Below are 20,085 nucleotides of genomic sequence, written 5' to 3'. Positions count from 1 at the left end.
ATCTAATTCCTGTTACGTATCAAAGAAACACATTCCACTTCCTTCATCCATTTCTGGCACAGATCTCAAAGCATCTTCATTCATTGTACTCTTTTCCCTGTGCTACTCAGAGGAAAAAAAGGAATCAAGATCACATGAAAAGAATATGATGAAGAGTTTTAAACTCTACAGAAAGGTCATTTTAGGTTCTGTGGGACTCCCTCCAGAAAGAACTGAAGTTCCATTTGAGTAGGATTACTATAGTTGTTCAGAAATTTAACACTTTCTTTCATAGAATAATCATCTTTTGAAAATGTTTCTGGCAAAAAAAAAAAGTTATTTTCCTTTTTTTTTAACATTACACACTGTTGATTTATTTTGGTTTTTTCAATAAAAAATATTTTTTCATTCAAAAAATCAAAACTGTATGCTATTAACTGCATACACCTGATAATAATTTTGTATATTAGTATACACAATTCTGAATGGCATCCTTGGATTAGAAAAGTGATCCCAAGTAAATTGCACAATGATGTCCAGAAATTACTCATTGCACAAACAGAAGGGTGAAGGACAAAAGACCAAGTGGTACCACTTCCAGAGAAACCAGTAACAGAATTCATGGGAATAACACCTGAATAAGAGATATTGACAATAGAAAAAGAAACCCAATGGAGATGCTCAGAGAACTGCAACACATGCACATCCCTGGAATGATGCAACAGGCACCAGACTGCCTGAGGGCAGAGAACTCAAGCTTAGAATTCATTTCCAGGGAAGAACTGATTGCAGCATTTCTAATAGCTCAACAACAGACCCAGGCTGTGCATCTCACAACATAAGCTTGGAAGCAACAAAAGTACCTCTGAAAACGTAACTGGCAAAGCTATGTCCCAATAAGTGATTTCCTTGCAAGCAGAGAAGAATGATGGCCTTGGATGACTTAATGCACATGAATTCTGGGCTTGCAGCAATTTTAAAGCAGGGAGTTTTGGAACCCAAATGGCAAAGTGGCATTTAACATTCTGTACCTCACAGCATCCTGTACATGAGAAGGAACATTGATGGCACTTGTTGGAAAGAGTTTCTGCCCTCACAGCCTCTTAAAGTCTCCAACAGCTGGATAGCAGCCCTACAGTCTGTCAGCATGACCTTTCTGATGTATTAACTGGTGTTCATGAAGGCAATGGACTCTCCATATCTGCTGAATGAGCTAGGGCCTCCTTTAAAGAATTCAGTGTCAATTTCTAGACCAGTGGAAACAGCAGCAAGACAGGAAAGAGCAAGCCAGAAAAAATCTGTTCCCTCTTTGCCTGCTGCAGGTAGAATAATTCTGCTTTAAGCAAGATAAATCATGCACATACATCAAGATGGAAGGGAATATCATCTACCTGGGAAGGCATCTGGGAGCTGGAATGGTTTTTGGTTGTGCTGTGGGTAGATGGTGGCAGAAGATAATGTTTGAATACAGAGGAGTGTTGAAGACCAGGAAAATGATGAAAAACAAAGAAAAGCTGCAAGAAAGTATCACTTTGTTCCTGATCTGGGGCTTGAAGGAGGTGAAGGGGGAAGGAAGGTCAGGATTGGGCAGAGACTGGGCAACAGAAATTAAACTGCTGAGGGTCTCAGGAGAGGGAGACTCTTCCAAAGCAGGTGATGCTTGGAGTACCCAGACTCCTTTGGAGCTTCAGCCTCTGTCTCTCCTTCTTTTCTAAGTGTCAGCAACCTACACCCAGTGTCTGTGAGCTGCACCAGCTGATACCCCCTGGGCACAGAGGTTACCAAAAGATGAGGGGAATGTCACCCCCGATTCCTCAACTGATTCTTGGCAGTGCTGCAGAGCACTTGCTCTGTTCTTCCAGGAGAATCACATTGTCTGGATGAACAGCAAAAGGGAAAAGGATATAACACAGTGGGGAATTTCACCATTCCTTCCCCAAAGAGGATGTGTGTAGGGATTAGGGTGCTTTGAATGAACCCAGCTGAGTCCTGCTGAGCCTGTGGCCACTTGCACTGTGGCAGCTGTGCTCTCTGCAGGGAGTGCAAGTGGGGAAATCAAGGTGAGAGTGCATGTCAGTGTGAAGTGATCCATTTCCAGAAAAAACAGGACTGTCCTTCTTCAGCTGGGTGGAGTTTTAGGAGGTACAGATGAGTGCATGTAGATCCTGCTTTGACCTTTCCTAGCAGTGTTGCGTTGCTGTTGGCATCTATTCCAAAAGCTTGCCCATAGATTTTACAAGAGCTTTTTTGTTTACAGTGCAAAGAGAGAATTGAATTACCAGGAAAAGGAAGGCCAGAGATGGAACTTGAGTCATGAAGGGATGGTGACTTGATGGGCCACAACGAGTGCAGTCCCAAGAGACTCTGCCTTGCTTGACCCGTGGTCAGGTGTCCCAGGCTCATTTACAGTGACCACCTCCTGCTGCTGAACTCTGACCTGCCCAGAGTGAGAACTGGCTGAGACAAAGGGCTTTTAAAGAGTCCAACAGATGATGGCCTGAGGGAACAGAATTCTCTTGGAGAAACTACAGCAAAGCTGCAGCTTGCTAACCAGAGGTGAGACCCTCTTCTCTGAACCTAGGATTTGTGGAGTTTGTTTCATCTTGAGAAAGGAAAACACCGTTGTGTGTGACAGCTGTCTCAAAATCAAGTCCAACACGCAGTCTTCCTGCAGGCCTCCTGGAAGCTCTGGTGAACCTTTATTTATGTTGTTTCACAACAGCTGAGGTGACTGCCTAGCTAGATCATCCATCAAAAATAACGAACCTATTAAGAAACCTCCGTATATTTTTGACTCATTTTTGAGGATGACCTTCTCTGTTCTCAACAACTGTCCCTTCCAACAAGGAAGAGATCAAGCAGAGGTAGGAGGCCTGCATGGATGAATAATTAACTCCAGGTAAGAATTAAGCGCATAAAGTGTTCAAGAGGTGGAAGAAGGGACAGGTGTCCCAGAAGGAATTTAGAGGTACTGTCAGAATATGCAGGTGTGTTGTTATGAAAGGCAAGGCTCACCTGAAATTGAATTTACAGAGGGATATGAAGCTTCAACAAGAAAGGTTTCTAAGGTAACTAGGCAGCCAAAGCGTGACTAGGGAAAAGGTGGGGCCAAGGCAGGACACTTGGTGACAAAGGACACGGGAAAGCTGACAATGCCACCTTTGTCTCAGTCTTCACTGGTTGTTTTTGCCTTTAGGAACCCCAGGCGCTTGAGGTCATTGTAAAATGCAGGGCAAGGAAGACCTCCTGTCACTGGAAAAGGATCAGGTTAGGGAATATTTAAATAAACCAGACCCTGACAAATCCCTGGAACCTGATGGGTGGCACTTTCAAGAGCTGAGGGAACTGGTTGATGGAGTTTGAGGACACTTGATAACCTTTGAAAGGTCATGCCAATGAAGGGGAAAGTTCTCGAGGAGAGGAAGAAAGCAAATGTCACTTCTGACCTCAAGAATGGGAAGAAGAGGAGATGGAAAACTCAAGGCTGGTCAGCCTCATCTGAGTCCCTGGAACTGGTGGAGCAAATAGATCTGGAAGCTACTGCCAGACATATGAAGGTCAAACAGGCAGTCAGGAGCAGCCACCACATAATTATCACACTTGATCAACCTGGCAGCCTTCTCTGACTATGCAACTGGCTCAGTGGTGAGGAGAGAGCAGTGTTAATATCTAATCAAGATATTAGGTCTTTGGACTGGAAAAATAACCAAGCAACATTCTACTTTATATACTCAACTAAATCACTAATTTGTATTTTTTTTTTTGGCAGTCACACATCAATTAATATAGCTGAGAGGAAAGATTAATCTTTTTTACCGAATTCAGTTACCTAGAAGACAGACATCTAGTTGCAAAAAATTAGTTCAGTAATTAGTGGTTAATACTAATATAGTAACAATCAGAGTTTCCAGAAAGTCATGGTGCACATCCAGCATTCACAATTGTTCACCATGAGCTAAAAAGCTACTTAGGTTTTCATTTGATTTTAGGTGTTTTTTTAGTTCTTCTGGTTTGATCTGCTAACAGAGAATACCCAGGTCAGAGTTCATGCTGTGCTACAAATTCTCAGCCTGCAGCCCCACAAGTCAGAGATTACAGTGAAAAGGACACAAGGATGGGAAGCAGATGCTGTTAAACTTTTACACTGGGCTGCACAAGTTTAACTCCCCTTTCTTTGAGGGGTGGATGGGACCAAAACTTTTCTGCCCAGCCTCAAGGGCCCACTGAGATGGCAATGGCATGGACTTATTTCTGTGCTAAAAGGCAGTGAATCCACTGGAATTGCATTTCTGACCTAGGTGTCAAGCCTTATAGAAACAGTCAGTTGCTGAAACACCAGTGCAAATGCTGAGACAAATCCTAACAGGACATTAAATGGTAGCAGAATTAGGAGATGCACACTTCACAAGGGAGGCTGGCAACTCCTTCTTTTCTTCAGGCTTCAGATTGTTAATCCTTGCCATTTTCTGTTCTGTTCTGCCAGAAAACTGAGGGTTGGGCTCTGTGCAGCCCTGGTGACCATTCTGGAACAGGGAAATCACATCTCAAAGCTGGCTGTGCTGGCTGGGGAGGCACTGGGAAGGCCTTGTGACCACATGACCAAAAAATGATCCCATCTCAGCCTTGGAATCGGAGCTCTAGAGAAACCACCCATGACAACAAAACATGCCACTGAGATGACACAGAACGTGCCACTCCAGAACAGGTAAGCCAAGAGCAGCAGTGAAGTGACTCAGCAAGGAGAAATTTCCTGTTACCTCTCCTTCACCTCTGGGCTGTGAGCTGGCAACAGATCCTGCAGCTGGTGCTCGGGAGCACAGCCTGGCACCAGGCTGTAGGCACTGGCAAGGGCAGGCTGAGAATGGCCTTAGGCAAAGTAAGAGAAGTGATCTGGCATCAAGAGGGGAAACACCACTGGAGGAAGGCATGAGCACTGAAGTGCAGCATGAGCCTCAGGCCACACAGAGACTGCAGGCAAGATAAACCTGGAATGCTGTTTAAGGCTTTAGGAAATGGAACAAAACTTATAAAACCCATCCTGACACTCAAGTAGGAAACAGCAACAAGTGCCAGGAGTTTGAGTTAATAAAGCATGTGCTGTGATCACCCTCAGGGAGGACACGAGACTGTGGTATGACCCACACAGCAGCTTATCAGCAGGAAGTGAGGGTGGTGGACAGAAACCTGCACACTGATGAGGTCAAAACAGTCCACCTGCAGTACTTCTGCCCCAAGAGGAAGTTCTGGATGTGTGAAACTAGTAATAGATTTTGAACAGCAGGTCAAAAATGTCGTAAGAGTTTTCCTAGCAGTCTGATGGCCAAGCTGCACTAGCAAACCTGCACCTGAGGTGGTTTGGAGAAGACACTGCTCTCCACAGGAGAAAGTTTCCATCCACTGAGGTCTACATCACTGGTCCAATTCTGCTGACTCCACCTGGATGATTTTTGGGATTGTCTTTTATGCAACACCACTCCCCCAAAACAATAAGAATGCTGTAGCCTCTGGCCTCTTTCCTTGGTTTTGCAGCCTGCTTAGCTCACTCCTCACTCATCAACTCCACAAACCTGGCTGCTGTGCCCTTGGGCACAGTGATCTCACCTTGCTGATGTTCTTCCTCCCTGCTCTGGGGAAATCTCACCCAAGAACAGACTGGGAGGCAGTGTTCCTTTTCTTCTATTCATAGCTGTCTTAGTCACACTTTTTATTTTTCCCTGTGTAGTGTTCATTATGCTGGTTCATGAGTTTCTTAGCTCATCAATTGTGCACGCTGTTCAAACTCAGTCAAAATACCAACCTAAATAACTCAGTGTACTGGCTGAGCTTAAGTTACAATAACAATTATTAGAACAATATGACAGCCAAGCTGTTAAGAACTGGGAGTAAGCAGGGAGCCAGGAAGTTGCTTTGCTGGTCTAAGATCTCCTTGCTTGTTTAGCAAGTAGTTTTTCAACCATCTTGTATCTCACAAATTCCGTGAAACAGAAGGGGTGCACTGTCAAATGTGGCTTCTTTATATATCCAAGAGAATAAGAGCCTTCCTATGAACTGCAATAAAAGCAGAAATGCTAATTTCAAGTTCTCTCCTACCTCACATCAATTTTTTCTGACACTAAATGATAGGAAACCACATGGCAGCCACCTTTGTAGTTTAGTCCTAGACAAATTTCCCTCAGCCTCTAACATTCTTTGAATATCTATGAGAAAACCAAACAAGTCAAAGGTCATTTTTCTGTAAATGCCTGCTAGTGCCAAAAACTTCTCCAGCCCAAAGGTTCCCTTTTATTCCAATCCTATAAACCACTAATCCACAAAAAACTAAAATACACAATATATCTCCTTTTAATCTCCAGCACTAAATAAAGAACAAGAGAACTGAAGAACATGTCTAGTATCTCGAATACTTTGCTACTCTGGCCAAGTCTTCTACTATCACATCACACTACACGCATCAAACAGTAATGCATATGATGGGACTGCACAGATAATCCTTCTTGAGTTTAGAGAAACTGTAAAGAAAAAATTATATAATAAAAATACTTTATTGCAAACTATAGACACTTAGCTGCATCTTGGTGCAGATAATGTGGCCCTAAATCATTATGTCCCTATGTTTCAAAAAATCTTGTGGTAGCTCTTTCATTTACTTCAGACAAAAACTAGTTCAGATTATATTAAAACTAGTTATTGAAATGATCCTGACCTGGGAAAGCTTTTACCAAAAGAGAGCCAACTCAAGTTGACTGTAGGTCAATACTTAGCATGAGATAAATACAGGAACTGTGTGAAACTGCCCTAGAAGAGCTAAATTAAATGTAACTATTTACAGTTGTCAAACAATCACATGAGACTATATTGTTATAGCAGAGAAACAGAGGAAAAAAATTAAGAACTGTCTCAGTTCAAATAAATTGAAAAAGAGTAACTTGAAAACTGGCTGCAGTAAAATTAAGACAAACATTTGCATTTTAATATGAAGATATAAGAATAAAATCAGGGAATGTTTTCACACACATAAGCACAGAGGAAGGATACAAGAAAGAAGTCCTCTCCCTTCTGATTCCACTCTGGGGTATGGTGCTTTACAACACTGTTGCTGTACACCCATCTCTAGATGGATTGTTCTGCTGCTGTTCCTGTCCTTCAGCTGAAAGCACCTATTTGAAATGTGAAGCACTCCAGAAGCAGTTACATACCCTCTGGAAGCTCCTAAGGTACCAAGGACTGTGCTTCCCTTCCTCATCCTGCAGCACTGACACCCTATGGAGCATCACTACAAATGTATTAGCTTCAGAAACTACTCTCATTTTAGGAACTGCCATCAGCAGCAAGCACTTTGCATTTTTTCCCCAGCATATTTTCTACCTCCTTCTCTCCTTTATAAATAAAATTCAAGCAATATCTATTCCTCAGGGAACATGTAAAATAATCAGATGTAAAGTGTACCTGTTCAATTCCCATCTTACCTGGCAGGTGGGCAGGAGGAGGGTTTGCACAACTGCTGTCAAGACGAAGTGAAAGTAGTTCAAGACAGAGCTAACATCTTCAACAGGAGAGGAACTCCCTGCAGCTATGTCCTGTGATCTCTTGAAATATGTGCTGTGGAAGATACTGTCTGCATCAAGAATTTTAATGAAATCTTATCTACTTTCCTGTCTTTTAAATGTGGCCTTTCTGCCCTTATTAAAGATAGATGGAGAAAATCACAGGTACATATGTATGCTCTGTGCTGGTCCTGATTAGGCACTCCAAATTTTTGCTATTAACAGATCAAAAAGAGAAGAGGGAGCTTTGTAAATGCTGAAATGCTGCCAACAGCTGTACCCTTCCTTCTTCAAGCACACAGAGAAAGGTACCCCTGGGTGCTGTATGCTGTGTTTAGGAAGACAACAAAATGAGAGAAGTGAAATACTTGAACTCCTCCATGGTTCTCCACATGGCATGAAGAACAAATACAGGAGGGGCAAAGAAAACCATCACTCTGGTGTGTTTGTGGAGCACCTGGGGCTCATCCCTCTGACTGGCCCAGAGAGGAGACAAGTTCATAAGCATGATATGAAAAAGTCATGAACTCGTCTCACCATGAGTGAAGAAGTTTTGATTGCAGTTTTTCAGAGCAAAAAGCAGTCTCTGCACTTTATGGAGCACAGAAGGAAATTACTGCCAGCATTTCAACCACACACTTCACCTCCCTCCTTCCCCTGAACCGAGTGGCAGCCCCACTTCTCTCTTTCCCCAGGGTGCCTCCCTGTGAGGGAGGGAATTGCTGGGCTGAAGGAGTGAAGGCCATGACCCCTCAGGACAGCTCATGGTGTGTGCAGCTCACTCCAGGCCAGCTCACCTCAGCCCACTGCCCTCTCACCAGTCTGATGGCAGAAGCAGCAGTGAGCAGCAGCACCCCTCCCTGAGCAGCAGCACCCAAGCTCAGCCCTCTGGGGCTTTGCCCTGAGAGAAACATCCACAAGCTCATCCACGTGCCAAGAAACATCTGCCAGGACTTCCCCATCACTCACAGCCATGATAAGGGGGTGACTCCCCTCTCCTGAAGGGGGGATCACTAGGAAGGTCCTGCCCTTGTCCTGCAGCTCTTTCAGCAGAGGGAACAGCCACCTCTGTTTCCCCAGGGCATTTAAGTCACGGATCTGGGAGATTAGACTGACACTCCTGGTGCTTGAGTGAAAGCTAAATATAGGAGCATCAGACAGGGATGACAAATACACCTACCCATGCAGCTCAGTGACTAAAAAAAGAGCAATTTATCTTCTACATATTCACCAGATCAGCTCATAGCTTGCCTCTTCCCTCAACACTCCTTTAGAAGATTAATATATATCTCAGACATACCATCTTTGCCTCAGGTTTCTTTAATCTATTTACCTCTTTGGAGTTTCATCTCCTTTTTTCAAGGCTCTTTTACAGAAAGGAACTCCAATCAAACTATACACTGATGGTGGGTTGTTATTTTCTGTTCAGTTGTATCCCTTTCTATGAGGTAGACAAACCCTGCTTTGTGGTACTTTGGTCATTGAAAAACATGCCAACAACTTTGCAAGGCCAGTGTAACTCCTGCACAGTCTGTGCTAACACCTGTATCCTGCTTTAAACCATGATCCATAATTTATCCTTATTCATGTGGCTGTTTTTCTAACATGTAGACTGGCATTGAATTTAACCTCTTGAGACTGCACTCACTGGGGCCTGTGAAGTCATCATCCCATTACTGAAATTCCATCGCTGGCCTTCCTTTTCCTGGTAATTCAATTCTCTCTTTGCACTGTAAAATCCATGGTACAAGTTTTCAGAATAGGTAGTTCAACAACAGCACAACACTGCTAGGAAAGGTCAAAGCTTCTACAGGATCTACATGCACTCATCTGTACCTCCTAAAACTCCACCCAGCTGAAGAAGGACAGTCCTGTTTTTTCTGGAAATGGATCACTTCACACTGACATGCACTCTCACCTTGATTTCCCCACTTGCACTCCCTGCAGAGAGCACAGCTGCCACAGTGCAAGTGGCCACAGGCTCAGCAGGACTCAGCTGGGTTCATTCAAAGCACCCTAATCCCTACACACACCCTTTGGGGGAAGGAATGGTGAAATTCCCAACTGTGTTATATCCTTTTCCCTTTTGCTGTTCATCCAGACAACGTGATTCTCCTGGAAGAACAAAGAAACTGCTCTGCAGCGCTGCCAAGAATCAGTTGAGGAACCACAAGTGACTTCTCTGTAAAAGGATTCATTAACAATATTTTCCACCTATACACCTGTCATAAGGAAACTCTTTAGCAAGGATAAAAATAGACATTCTTTCCGTATATTTTTCTGAGTTTCTGGAATTCAGTAAGACAGGGAGTTCAAGTTCCTCAATTTAAACAGTTATTAAAGGATCTGCCTTCCCTGGATTTCCAGTTAATTTTTCTCTTTGTCTAAATATTTTATATCACCAGAGCCCATGGCAGTAAATTCTAAAATTAATTACATGGAAAGCCAAAAAATCTCCTTTTGATTTAAAACTGCTATCAGGTACCATTGCAGCTGTGGGGGGAATTGTGAGTAATAATCAAAGCACATTGTTTCAGATACTAGAAGCACCTGTCAGTACAGTTTGTCACTTTATCATTATTATTGGAGGAATTTAAGAGCATTAATCTGATAATTTCTAGATTTAATTATTTCCACCTTAAGCTCAATGAAGAAATACAGTAAATTATGGTAACTGAAGTCTCATTCTGCTCAGTGTTGGTGAGCACCTGGAGATCCAGCAAATCTTGATAAGCAGTCATGGCCTTTTTGCTTATGGAAGTAGCCCCCAAAAGCCACAAAGCTGAGTGGGATCAGGTTCACAGCCACAAAGATGCTGCTACTTTACAATACTTTTTTCTCCAGTATGACATACTATTACCCTTTGAGAGGGAATCCTGAAGCTACTTACCTTAAACTTGTTCAAGTGACTTTGCAATGCTGCTGAAGCCTAAATCAAACTATAAAATACAGCAGCTCCTTTTTAAATGTTAGTACTGTATATATCCATCTGCAAACAAACATCATCACCCAGCAAGGCTGACTTGAAGGATGCTGAGCTTCCTTCAGGGCTGTTCTGTCCTGTATCACAGCAGCCCCCACCTGGTGGCAGCACAGTCACACACACAGACCCACACATGGGAGAAACAGCGTTCAAAAATTCAAAAAATAATATGCCTGTTGCTTATGGGGAATGAATTCCTTTCTTTTTCTCATGCCTTTGTGTGTTGCCAAGTTTCCTTTTCCTACAGAAAGTCCCATCGTTAATAGACAAAAGCAAGATTTGAAATCCTGCCTGATCCACTTGCCCCTGAAGGTTTTTAACAGGAATACTTAATTGATGTACAACACTTGGCTGAGAAACACTCTTGTCTAAGCCACTTGAGATGCAATTTTTCTGTTAGACCTCTCTCACTAACTAATCTAATTCCCAAGGATCACTAAAATGGGTCTAAGAAAGTAATGCTCTAATAAACCACTGAAATTGCCTTTTAGACAGTCATCCCTCTGTTTAATTATAACTTAAAGTAATTTCTTACTCGAAGCATCCCCTTTTTTTCCAAAAATCTGTCACTTCTTTATGGTGACCACAGATTCTCTGTCCTTCAGAGGATGACTGGATATTACATGACCTTCAAATCACTGAGTGAACAGTGAAAATGAATACTCTTCCATATATTGTTTCTGTATTGACGTATTTTGTGAATGCAATCACATACCTTTAATAACTAAATTTAGCTTTTACTAAGCATGAACACAAAGAAAGAGACAAAAACACTTTATTTAATTTCTGCATTTTATTCTGAAACCACTAACCTCATTTTTAGGGCAAAAGATCTCCCAGGTAAAAGTAAGTTGAAAGGATGAAACAAAGTGCCATGAATCAGTAATTCAAAAGCATTCTTCTGCCATACAGGAAGATAAATCATGTTATGTTTTGCTGTACAAAAAAAATTAACAAAAAAATAGTATCCAGTATATGAAGATAAAGTTTGGATCAGAACATAATTTAGATAATCGGTTTCTTCTGTCTTCTATTTCTTGGTTAAGGAAAACCCCAACTCCCTTTGTTGCATATTTTTTTAAGAACTAATAAAAAAGAAAACAGGAAAATGCAACTTGCAATTACAGGCAAAAAACAAAAGTAATGCCCCTAATTTATGAGTTTTTAGACAGAAAATGAACAACTAAGCCTAGATTTGCTTCATCTTTCGTGTACCTTGTGATAAACCTGTTCAGAAGTACTATTAAAATGAAAATTGCATCCTGATTTACATCAGTTTCTTTTATGATTGAACTTGTCTGCTCTAGGCTAGCAAACCTCAGCTTTTTCAGAAACACAGGAACATTTTCCAAACTGTATTTCAATACACTTGTACTCATCTTAAGGAACAGTCTTGCAAAACATGCATACAAGACAGAACTAATTTTTAGACTAATAATACCTTATCCTCTGAAAGACTTCTAAAAATACTTAACCATTCAACAAAACAAGCTTGTGGAGCTGATAAACAAGATTTCCTCTTCCATGCTGCTTTTCAGAGTCGTCAATAATACACTGAGAATCCACCTAGCCAAAAGAAGCAAGATCAAAGTCAGAATGCATTCTTAATGTTTTCCTATATAACACAGCTAAGAAAATGTCTTAAAGAATTCTGAGTTTTAAATCATACTGGAATTTCAATTACATGCCACACACTGCAACAAAAGAGACAGGGCTACAAAATCTCATGGTTTGCCATTATTTTACAACAGTATTCCAAAGCATTACAGGCAGTATTTTATGATCTAAGATATCCTGGGATTCTTCAGAGGCAATGGAGAATATCCTGATTCAAGGCCTACACATTAGCTTGCTATGAAAGACAAACACGAGCAGAAGTGAGTACATTATCTTCCTAAATCCAAGGATAACTGGATTTGAAATATGAAAACAGAAACACTTTGACCTAAGGCAGTATATCACAACACACTCTAAAAAAATGCCTTTTAGAAGTAAGTGCCCTTGGTTTGTTCTCTTGTCCCTCTTTTGAAGGGTGACCCAGACCCCTCCTTTATGGGCTGCAGGGTGGGAGAGGCACAGGGAGGGTGTGTGTAGCACTTTTACTCCTGCACTCACTAATTCCTCACCCCCTTTTTAATTAAGAAACTCTACTTGCTCTTCAGGAAATCCAGTGGCCTGCAGAGGCCCTTACAGAAAGAAAGGTAAGATTTCTAATGGAGTAGGAAGCTGGGAGAGTTCTCTCATGAAACCCTCCTGGGTCTTGAGAAAACTGCCCTCCTGCCTGACCCCACCACATTTGTTCTAAAACAAGCCACATTTCTGTCTGCCTAGAAAGGAAAAGCCACCTCAAACCACAGCAACTCAAAGCAAAACTAAAATGTACTGCATTCAGGAAAATGTAGCTACAGCTGCTTAATAGAAAGAATAGAGAATTTTAACTTCCAACAAATGTGAAGGTACCGTTACAATCTCTCTCACCTTAAAACCATGGAGAGTTCTGTTTAAAAATACTAAATGTTTATATAAACAAAATTTAAAAAGCAAGCCACCCAACAACTAAACAAACTCTACAAAAACAGGGTATCAACAGCCATAAGTGATTACATAAATAAAAGTTTTTATGTTTTAATTTAACCCTACAATGCTTTTGGTATTTTCTAATTTAATAACCACAGAAGTTCTCCCTCTCAACACTCTTAACTAACTGTACTGGAGTACTCAGATGCCCCAAAAAATCAACCAACCAACAAAAAAACCCCACAAAAGCAAAACACCAAAAATAAAACAAAAACCAAATAAATGAAAAAACCAAGCCAAAAGAAAAAATCAAAAAAGAAAACCCCACCCCCACAACAACTTTACAATTTATACCTTACCTGATTCCATTCATATGGCTTCTCATACCAGATAGGGTTAATTATGTCTCGAGGCTTTGATTTGCAGATTAAACTGAAATTACATAAATACAGCCTTGAGAAATACACTTGTATTTGGTTAATTACCAAGACAAAGGATTTTTTTAATATGAGATACAACCAGGTATTTACAAGGTGTCTGTGCTAAAGGGAATTTTAAATTTCCCTCTTAATCTAGTCTGATTTTTCACTTCTCTGTACTTTGCCCATCCAGTGGACTAAGTCAAAATAAAAATTTTCACAGGGATGTATCACATATCAGAATGTATCTTCTTCTAAGGAAGATTATGAGATTCTTTTTTTACAAAGCACTAGAATTTGCAACTGTAATTTATTCCTTACATTTTATGTATGCTTACTCACTAGAATGTATAATACAGCTATTTTAGGGTATTTTGTTTTGCATGACAACTCAATTACTATAGATTGTCTGTCTGCTCCAGTTATTTCCTCAAGCTGTGCAAAGTACAACAGTAGTAGACATTAATTAATTCTGTCTAGATGTGTTTTTCAAAAACTGATTTTAGTCTTAAGTAGTGGTGACATGTTGTAAATACAATTAGCTTTTGAAAAATGGAAAACAGTTATGAAAGATTGTTTGAGCTAAATTTTTACCTATGTAATTGAATTAATAAATGGTTTTTTTCCAAAACACAGAAAGTACAATTGGAAAAAAAAATCAAAACCAAGAAGGATTTTACGCAAGGGAAAAGAAGAAATCATTACAATAATCAGACTGTTTATTGCTTCAAATAAAAACACACAAGAATAATGTAAAATAAAAATTTAAATTAAAGTATCTGTGGGATGGTTGGAAGACAATCAATAAACGTACAAAAATTCCAGGAGAGAAAAGGCTACCACAGAAAGGTAGAAAATCCTGAGGACAAAAAGCCTGGGGCTGACGAGTGACCGAGTCAGGCAGTCGGCGCTGACTGAGCTGGGAACACATCAGTGCCCAGGACCTGTGCCAAGGTCTGACCCTTCCCCTCCCAGCTGGCTGCAGATGTCTGAACAATCAGCCCAGAATAGGTGCCCAAACTGCAGCATGTATTCACATGTCTGAACAAACAGCAGTGACACTTTAGTGCCTTCAATTCAGCATGTAAGGGTTGATGTCCCAGCGTGAGCTGTTACTGTCACAGTCACCTCCAGACAGAGGCTGTGGCTTTGCCTCTTTCTGCCTATCCACATTCCTTGATTTCTCCATTGCTTGTGCTCTTTTGATTTCATTTCTAGTGCCTCAAAAGGTAAGGCTGACTTGTTAATTTACTATGGAATGCACCCAAATTTTATTTGGAGTTTTGGAAATAGAAGTAAGGGTGTCTGCTTTTAACTTTAGGCAATTTAGTAATTTTTTTTCCACAGATAAGAGAGCAAGTACTTTCAAAACCAAGGAACACCTGAAAAATCAGCATGAACAGCTGCTCTGATAATCATTCTGATAACCCTGGGTAAGAACAGGGTTCTGATCTTTATCAGCACAATGAACTGCCTAACTCTGACATCATGCAGTTACTTGAGCAAAGCTCTATTGGCAAAATAAAAAGGTCTAATTTCTTACAGATGAAGCTGGTAAAAGTTATGTTATGGCCTCTGGACCAGAGCTCTTTTTAAGACAGTTTAGTAGAGAGCTAGGACAGGATGAGAAAATTCTCCTGATGATATAGACACAGCATTAAAATTCTGCTGAGTGTACAAACAAGGGAAGATTTTTCACACTATGCTCAGCAGCAACAGACAGAAGAAGCTGTTCTGGGATATTTCACTGCATTCCTTCTCCCAAAGTATAAGCTGAAAAATTTTCCAGGCTGGCTACACTGAATCACAATGGTCTTTTCAGAACCTGCTTCACTTCCAAGAAGAAGGGAGGCTTGCAGGGAAAAAAGGCAGGTGGCCTTACTTCAGCTCCTAAATTTGCCTGAGACTTCCAATGCACTTATGCAACACCTATTCTGCACAAGTCTGCTGAGGGACGAAAGGCAGCACACATGATTCAAATTTAATGTACAGGAAGAAAGAATTCTTAATCTTTCTGCACTGTTATGCCATAAGACTCCATTAGCTTTGTCCTGGGTGCAAAAAGAAGGATACATAGGAGGTGGTATCCTGTAGAACAGGTTTTACAGTCTAGGTTTTACGACTCTTAAGTGATTTGGCTTCCCTGAAGAACCAGTGCTTCCACAAGAAGTCTAAGGTTGTTTAGTATACTGCTTTATAAATAAACAAAATAAATGAAATGCATCATTAAATGAGAGCATATATTATTTTTCCAAAGCCTAACCTGAGCTATGCTTCAAGCAATCACTCATTTTTGCTGAGACTGTGAAACACAAGATCTTATTTCTACAAAGTGATTACCATAGAAGCTTCTGGCGAATATCCTCCTGCAGCTGTGCCACTTGCTCCTGTCCAGAATGCAATGCTTGCTCACAGAGCAGCTTATTCATGGCTGTCCTCAGACTGTTTATCTGTAAAACACCAGTTACAGAATATACAGCACTTTAAGCCAGCACAAGATCTGTATCACATTACACTGACATGAAGGTGGTCATGGCATCCACATCCCTGAACTTCAATTGTAATAGTATTTCCAGAAGTAAAAACATCTGAAGTTTCAGAAATGCTTTTTTCTGCAGCTGCCCCTCTGGTGGTCAGCGATGTTAATATTTCAGCCACCTGGTACCACAATTTTTAAGGTTATTCAGATATGCCATAAGACATACAGGCTACCACCTGCCTGGACTTTTTCCAAAGCAGAATTCCTTCTGTGAAAGTTTCAAGCATTTTCTCTCTCTGTCCACAATTTTTCACAAACACAGCAGCTTGGTGTTACCACTCTGGCTAAAGCATCATGAATACAGCCAGCACACCCAAATCAGTGATTTCAGAAAATAACACCTCACAGATGTGTGCACCAGCATGTCCACTGTGTCCTTGGAGAGCCCTCAGGAACCACCCCAAGGACTTGCTTCACACACAGACCTAACCAGGGCATGTCCCTCACTGTCCCAGGCATGTGTCACACACAGCCACTGTCCTGCACTGCACAGGTTATGCACATACTTCCCTCTGACAGACCTCACTCTCTGAGCTGCAGAAGGCAGTAATGAGGAATTTGTTTGGCTGATCTGCTCTGAGATGCATCTCAACACAGATGACTTATCAGAGCTCTAAAATCAAACTGAAGCCTGCAAAGTAGCAGTGCTCTGCTTGTCAATAAAAGCCACGACAATCCTAAGAAGAAAACTAGTAAGCATTGACTTCCACTTAGTGCAAAATTGATGATTGTATTTTGAAAAGTGTGTAACATTCTAGAGTATCTTATTAGTTCTGAGTGTAGGGAGGGGGCAACTGCTTCTCCTGATAAAAATCTAAGATTATAAAAAGGGAGCACATTGAAAAATCCAGACAAACAAAACTGAAGAAAAACCCAACAAACAAACAAAACTACAAAAAACCCAAACCCCACAGTCCAAACAAGCTTTTTTATTAACACTAAGAGAAACAACCTCATATGCACTGACTTCTACTGAATTCCAACTATAGTGAAAATTCTTACTCAAGTTTTACCTCTTTTATGTCTTCCAGTCCAAAATGCACATCAAATGTCACCTCCATATCATTTGCTGGAAACAGTGGAGCCCCAGATGTCTGACTCCAACCCAAACCACACAAAACACCAGTAAAATGCTTCCCACTTTTATCAACTCTACATGAAAAAGAAAGAAAACAGTCTCACCAAGAGATGAAGAAATGAAACTCTTATGAAGACAGCCTTAAATGAATTTGTCTAAGCCATGCAAAGGAAGACTTGAGTTTGAAAGAAGCTAATACAATTGAGAGGCATTCACACTCAGTCATACTGGTTTTTAAAATATACAGTGATGATACAAAACTGAAGCTCTGGTTATAAAAACATATCCTCATAAAACTTACCAAAAAATCATACATAAGCAAAATAAAGGAAAGCAAGCTTCACTCTTTTGAAATGAAAGTCTGCAGATACCAAAAATTCAAGAAAACACAACAGTGATGCCAGTGACAGAGCTCAGCTTTTACAAAAAATTATTCAAGTTCCTCTCCTCACGTTGATTTAACATTGCCAGTTTAGCATTCCATCTTCCAGGCTTCCAGCACAACTGGCAGGAGCTATGTAAGGAGTAATGCCTTTTCATGGGAGGAGACTCTGCAGCACCAATTCCTAAGTACATGAACAAGTTATTTTACCTACATATTTTACTAAAACTCATAAAAAACCACTAGGAAGAGAATACATAAAATGCTAAAAGCAAATAAATAATACCTGTCAAAATTTTGTGAGGATCCTAAAGAAAATAATAGAAGAACCACCACTTTGAAATGCACAAATACCTGAGTTCTATTGCAGGAGCAAACAGCATACTGAGGAGTGCAAGCAAGCCATGAATAGGAGGCATCAAAGATGTTTCCCCTAAAATCACAGACCCTGGCACCAAAAGAAAAAAAAAATTCAAATAACTCTAAGGAGCATTTAATAAAAATGAAACCTCAAAAAGATGTAACACAGAAGTACAGTGAGATATTTACTCATGGAGCTACTCATATAAAACCAGCAGTCTAGAGAAACCATCCAAATGTTTTTATTAGGCATTACCAGCTGCAGTTACTGATATATCAGTGGCCACCAAGAGCTGCTGAAAGGGATCTTCTGCACCATCATGGACAACAATGGAGTTTATGCTCTCCTTATGTATGAAAACATTTCTGGGGAAGAAATATTTTCAACAATAAAAATCATAGAACTCATAAAAACATGTAAATGAAAGAACATTTTAAATTCACAACAAAAACTCAGAATAGCTGCTTACTGATAGCAGATTTAAATGACAGTTAATAAATAATCTCTCTATGAGACAATAATACACTTTAAAACTACTGTAAGATTTTAAATAGCAATAGCATGTGTATTAATGCAATTTAAGCTTGACTCCTTCAGTTTTTTCAATGAATATAAATTCAGAAAAAATCTGTAGGAGTAACTAGGTGGTTTTTGCCTAGTTTATTTATTGAAAATAAAAGGTAAGAACATGACTATACTTCCCAATAAAAGTCTTCTCATACCTGAATTGGGATATTTTGGTCAGACTGTAGCATTTCAACTGGTAAGGACTGAATGGACCAAAAACTGTTACCTTCAAAAAAAGGGAGAGAGAGACATTCTAGTTGGCCAGCACCTGGATCTCTTCAAATCTAAATGCTTTATAAATTAAAGCCAAACACATTTCAGCATGTACTGAGCAACACTGAGCTGCTAAACTGGTAATCCAACACTTCCATTTCACTCATCTAAAGCAAACTTTGCTTGCTGAGGCACTTAACTAAAATTATTTATTTTCACAGGTGCTGCAGACTCATGACTTCCCTCTTGCTTAAAAACACAAGTTCAGACTTCATAGATCACTGAAGAAAATCAGGTAATTTTATTTACATGATGAGGTCTTTAATCTTGAAAATACCTCACTTTATGAAGTGGGCAGTTAAGCAGGATTACTCCTGGGGATAAATGGAGCATGATTAGGTGCTTGAAAGCCTGAAATTTTGTCACATCTGAAATGGAAAAATAATCAGAATGTAGATGAGGCCTAACTTGTAATCACAATGCAGAACAGGACACACATCTTCCTGTTTTATAGTCCAACTTAGTAGTGACTAGATAGCTCAAGACACATTTCTGAGTTTGGTACTGGCATAGGAAAAGCATCATTACCATCAGTCACTGGAGTGTTCACTGATGCACCTATCCCAGCTGCTTACCTATCACCAGCTGATGAAGAATCAAACACTGTGTACAGTAAAAACAATGTTTAGATTTTCTGAAAAACGGACAGAGTTGTAAACTTGCTCTTTTGCTATGTAATGAAAACCACCATGCAGGGAAACATTGCATTCAGCTGTTCAGTTTTATCTCTGTTCTGCCTGAGTTCAAAGTGCTGCTTTATTAGAAAAGCAGGATTACTTAGGTCTCAGGCTGTACTTCAAAACTTTGTTCAAAGCTGCAGCAGACCAGCCTGAAACAGTGGTCACACTATGGCTTTCTACCAACAGAAAGCAGAATGAATGACATGCCCTATGAAATGTATCAAATAGAGCTTTGGTTTTTGTGGTACTTTCAGTCCTCATCTCCATTCTAACAATGTGAGAAGCAGGGTCATGTGATGACAGGCCAAAATCACCACTCAGGTTACCTTATGGGTGGGTGCATCAGATTTCTTCTCAGAAAAGCAGTTCAACAATCTTTCAATGAGATGCTTTTCTTCCTGTCTTGCAGATACGGGCATTTGCTCTTCTTCCTTTGCTCCATCCAAAAATAATTCCTTGAGCAAATCATGGCTTTGCTACAAAATATTGGAAGTGTTAAAAGCCTTGAACAATTATTTCTTCAAAAATTTTACAAGGAGGTCCTACACAAAGAAATACATACATACAAAGACAAAAAAAATGTTCTGATGACCTTTCAGATTATATAAAACACCAAAATGAAGAGAGTTAAAACTATGAAGCAGTTACAGTTTTGCAGAGTTTCAAGTCAGACTGGAGCAGTTCAACTGGGGAAATCATTTCCCAGGAAACCTATTTTGCAGAAGGGGTCTCAAAGTAGCAATGCTTTTGGCCCAATATGCAT

General features: G+C 40.3%; 1 protein-coding gene across 1 annotated transcript in view; it reads right to left on the bottom strand.

Annotated features, from left to right (window-relative positions):
- Positions 1–11,280: 11,280 nt before the first annotated feature.
- TDRD9 (tudor domain containing 9) overlaps positions 11,281–20,085 on the bottom strand; it is a 54,810-nt gene continuing 46,005 nt past the window's right edge. The window contains exons 29-37 of the mRNA XM_036384278.1: positions 19,649–19,798; positions 18,525–18,595; positions 18,058–18,167; positions 17,796–17,889; positions 16,995–17,133; positions 15,783–15,892; positions 13,383–13,455; positions 11,982–12,072; positions 11,281–11,591 (exon numbers count right to left, since the gene is read on the bottom strand). Coding sequence (XP_036240171.1) covers positions 11,548–11,591; positions 11,982–12,072; positions 13,383–13,455; positions 15,783–15,892; positions 16,995–17,133; positions 17,796–17,889; positions 18,058–18,167; positions 18,525–18,595; positions 19,649–19,798 — 882 coding nt within the window. The 3' untranslated portion in view covers positions 11,281–11,547. The remainder of the gene's footprint in view (positions 11,592–11,981; positions 12,073–13,382; positions 13,456–15,782; positions 15,893–16,994; positions 17,134–17,795; positions 17,890–18,057; positions 18,168–18,524; positions 18,596–19,648; positions 19,799–20,085) is intronic.

Source organism: Molothrus ater, chromosome 6 (genome assembly GCF_012460135.2).
Source record: "Molothrus ater isolate BHLD 08-10-18 breed brown headed cowbird chromosome 6, BPBGC_Mater_1.1, whole genome shotgun sequence".
Taxonomy (NCBI): Eukaryota; Metazoa; Chordata; class Aves; order Passeriformes; family Icteridae; genus Molothrus; species Molothrus ater.
The sequence above is the reverse complement of the archived record's forward strand: the minus strand, read 5'-3'. Positions and strand labels throughout refer to the sequence as shown.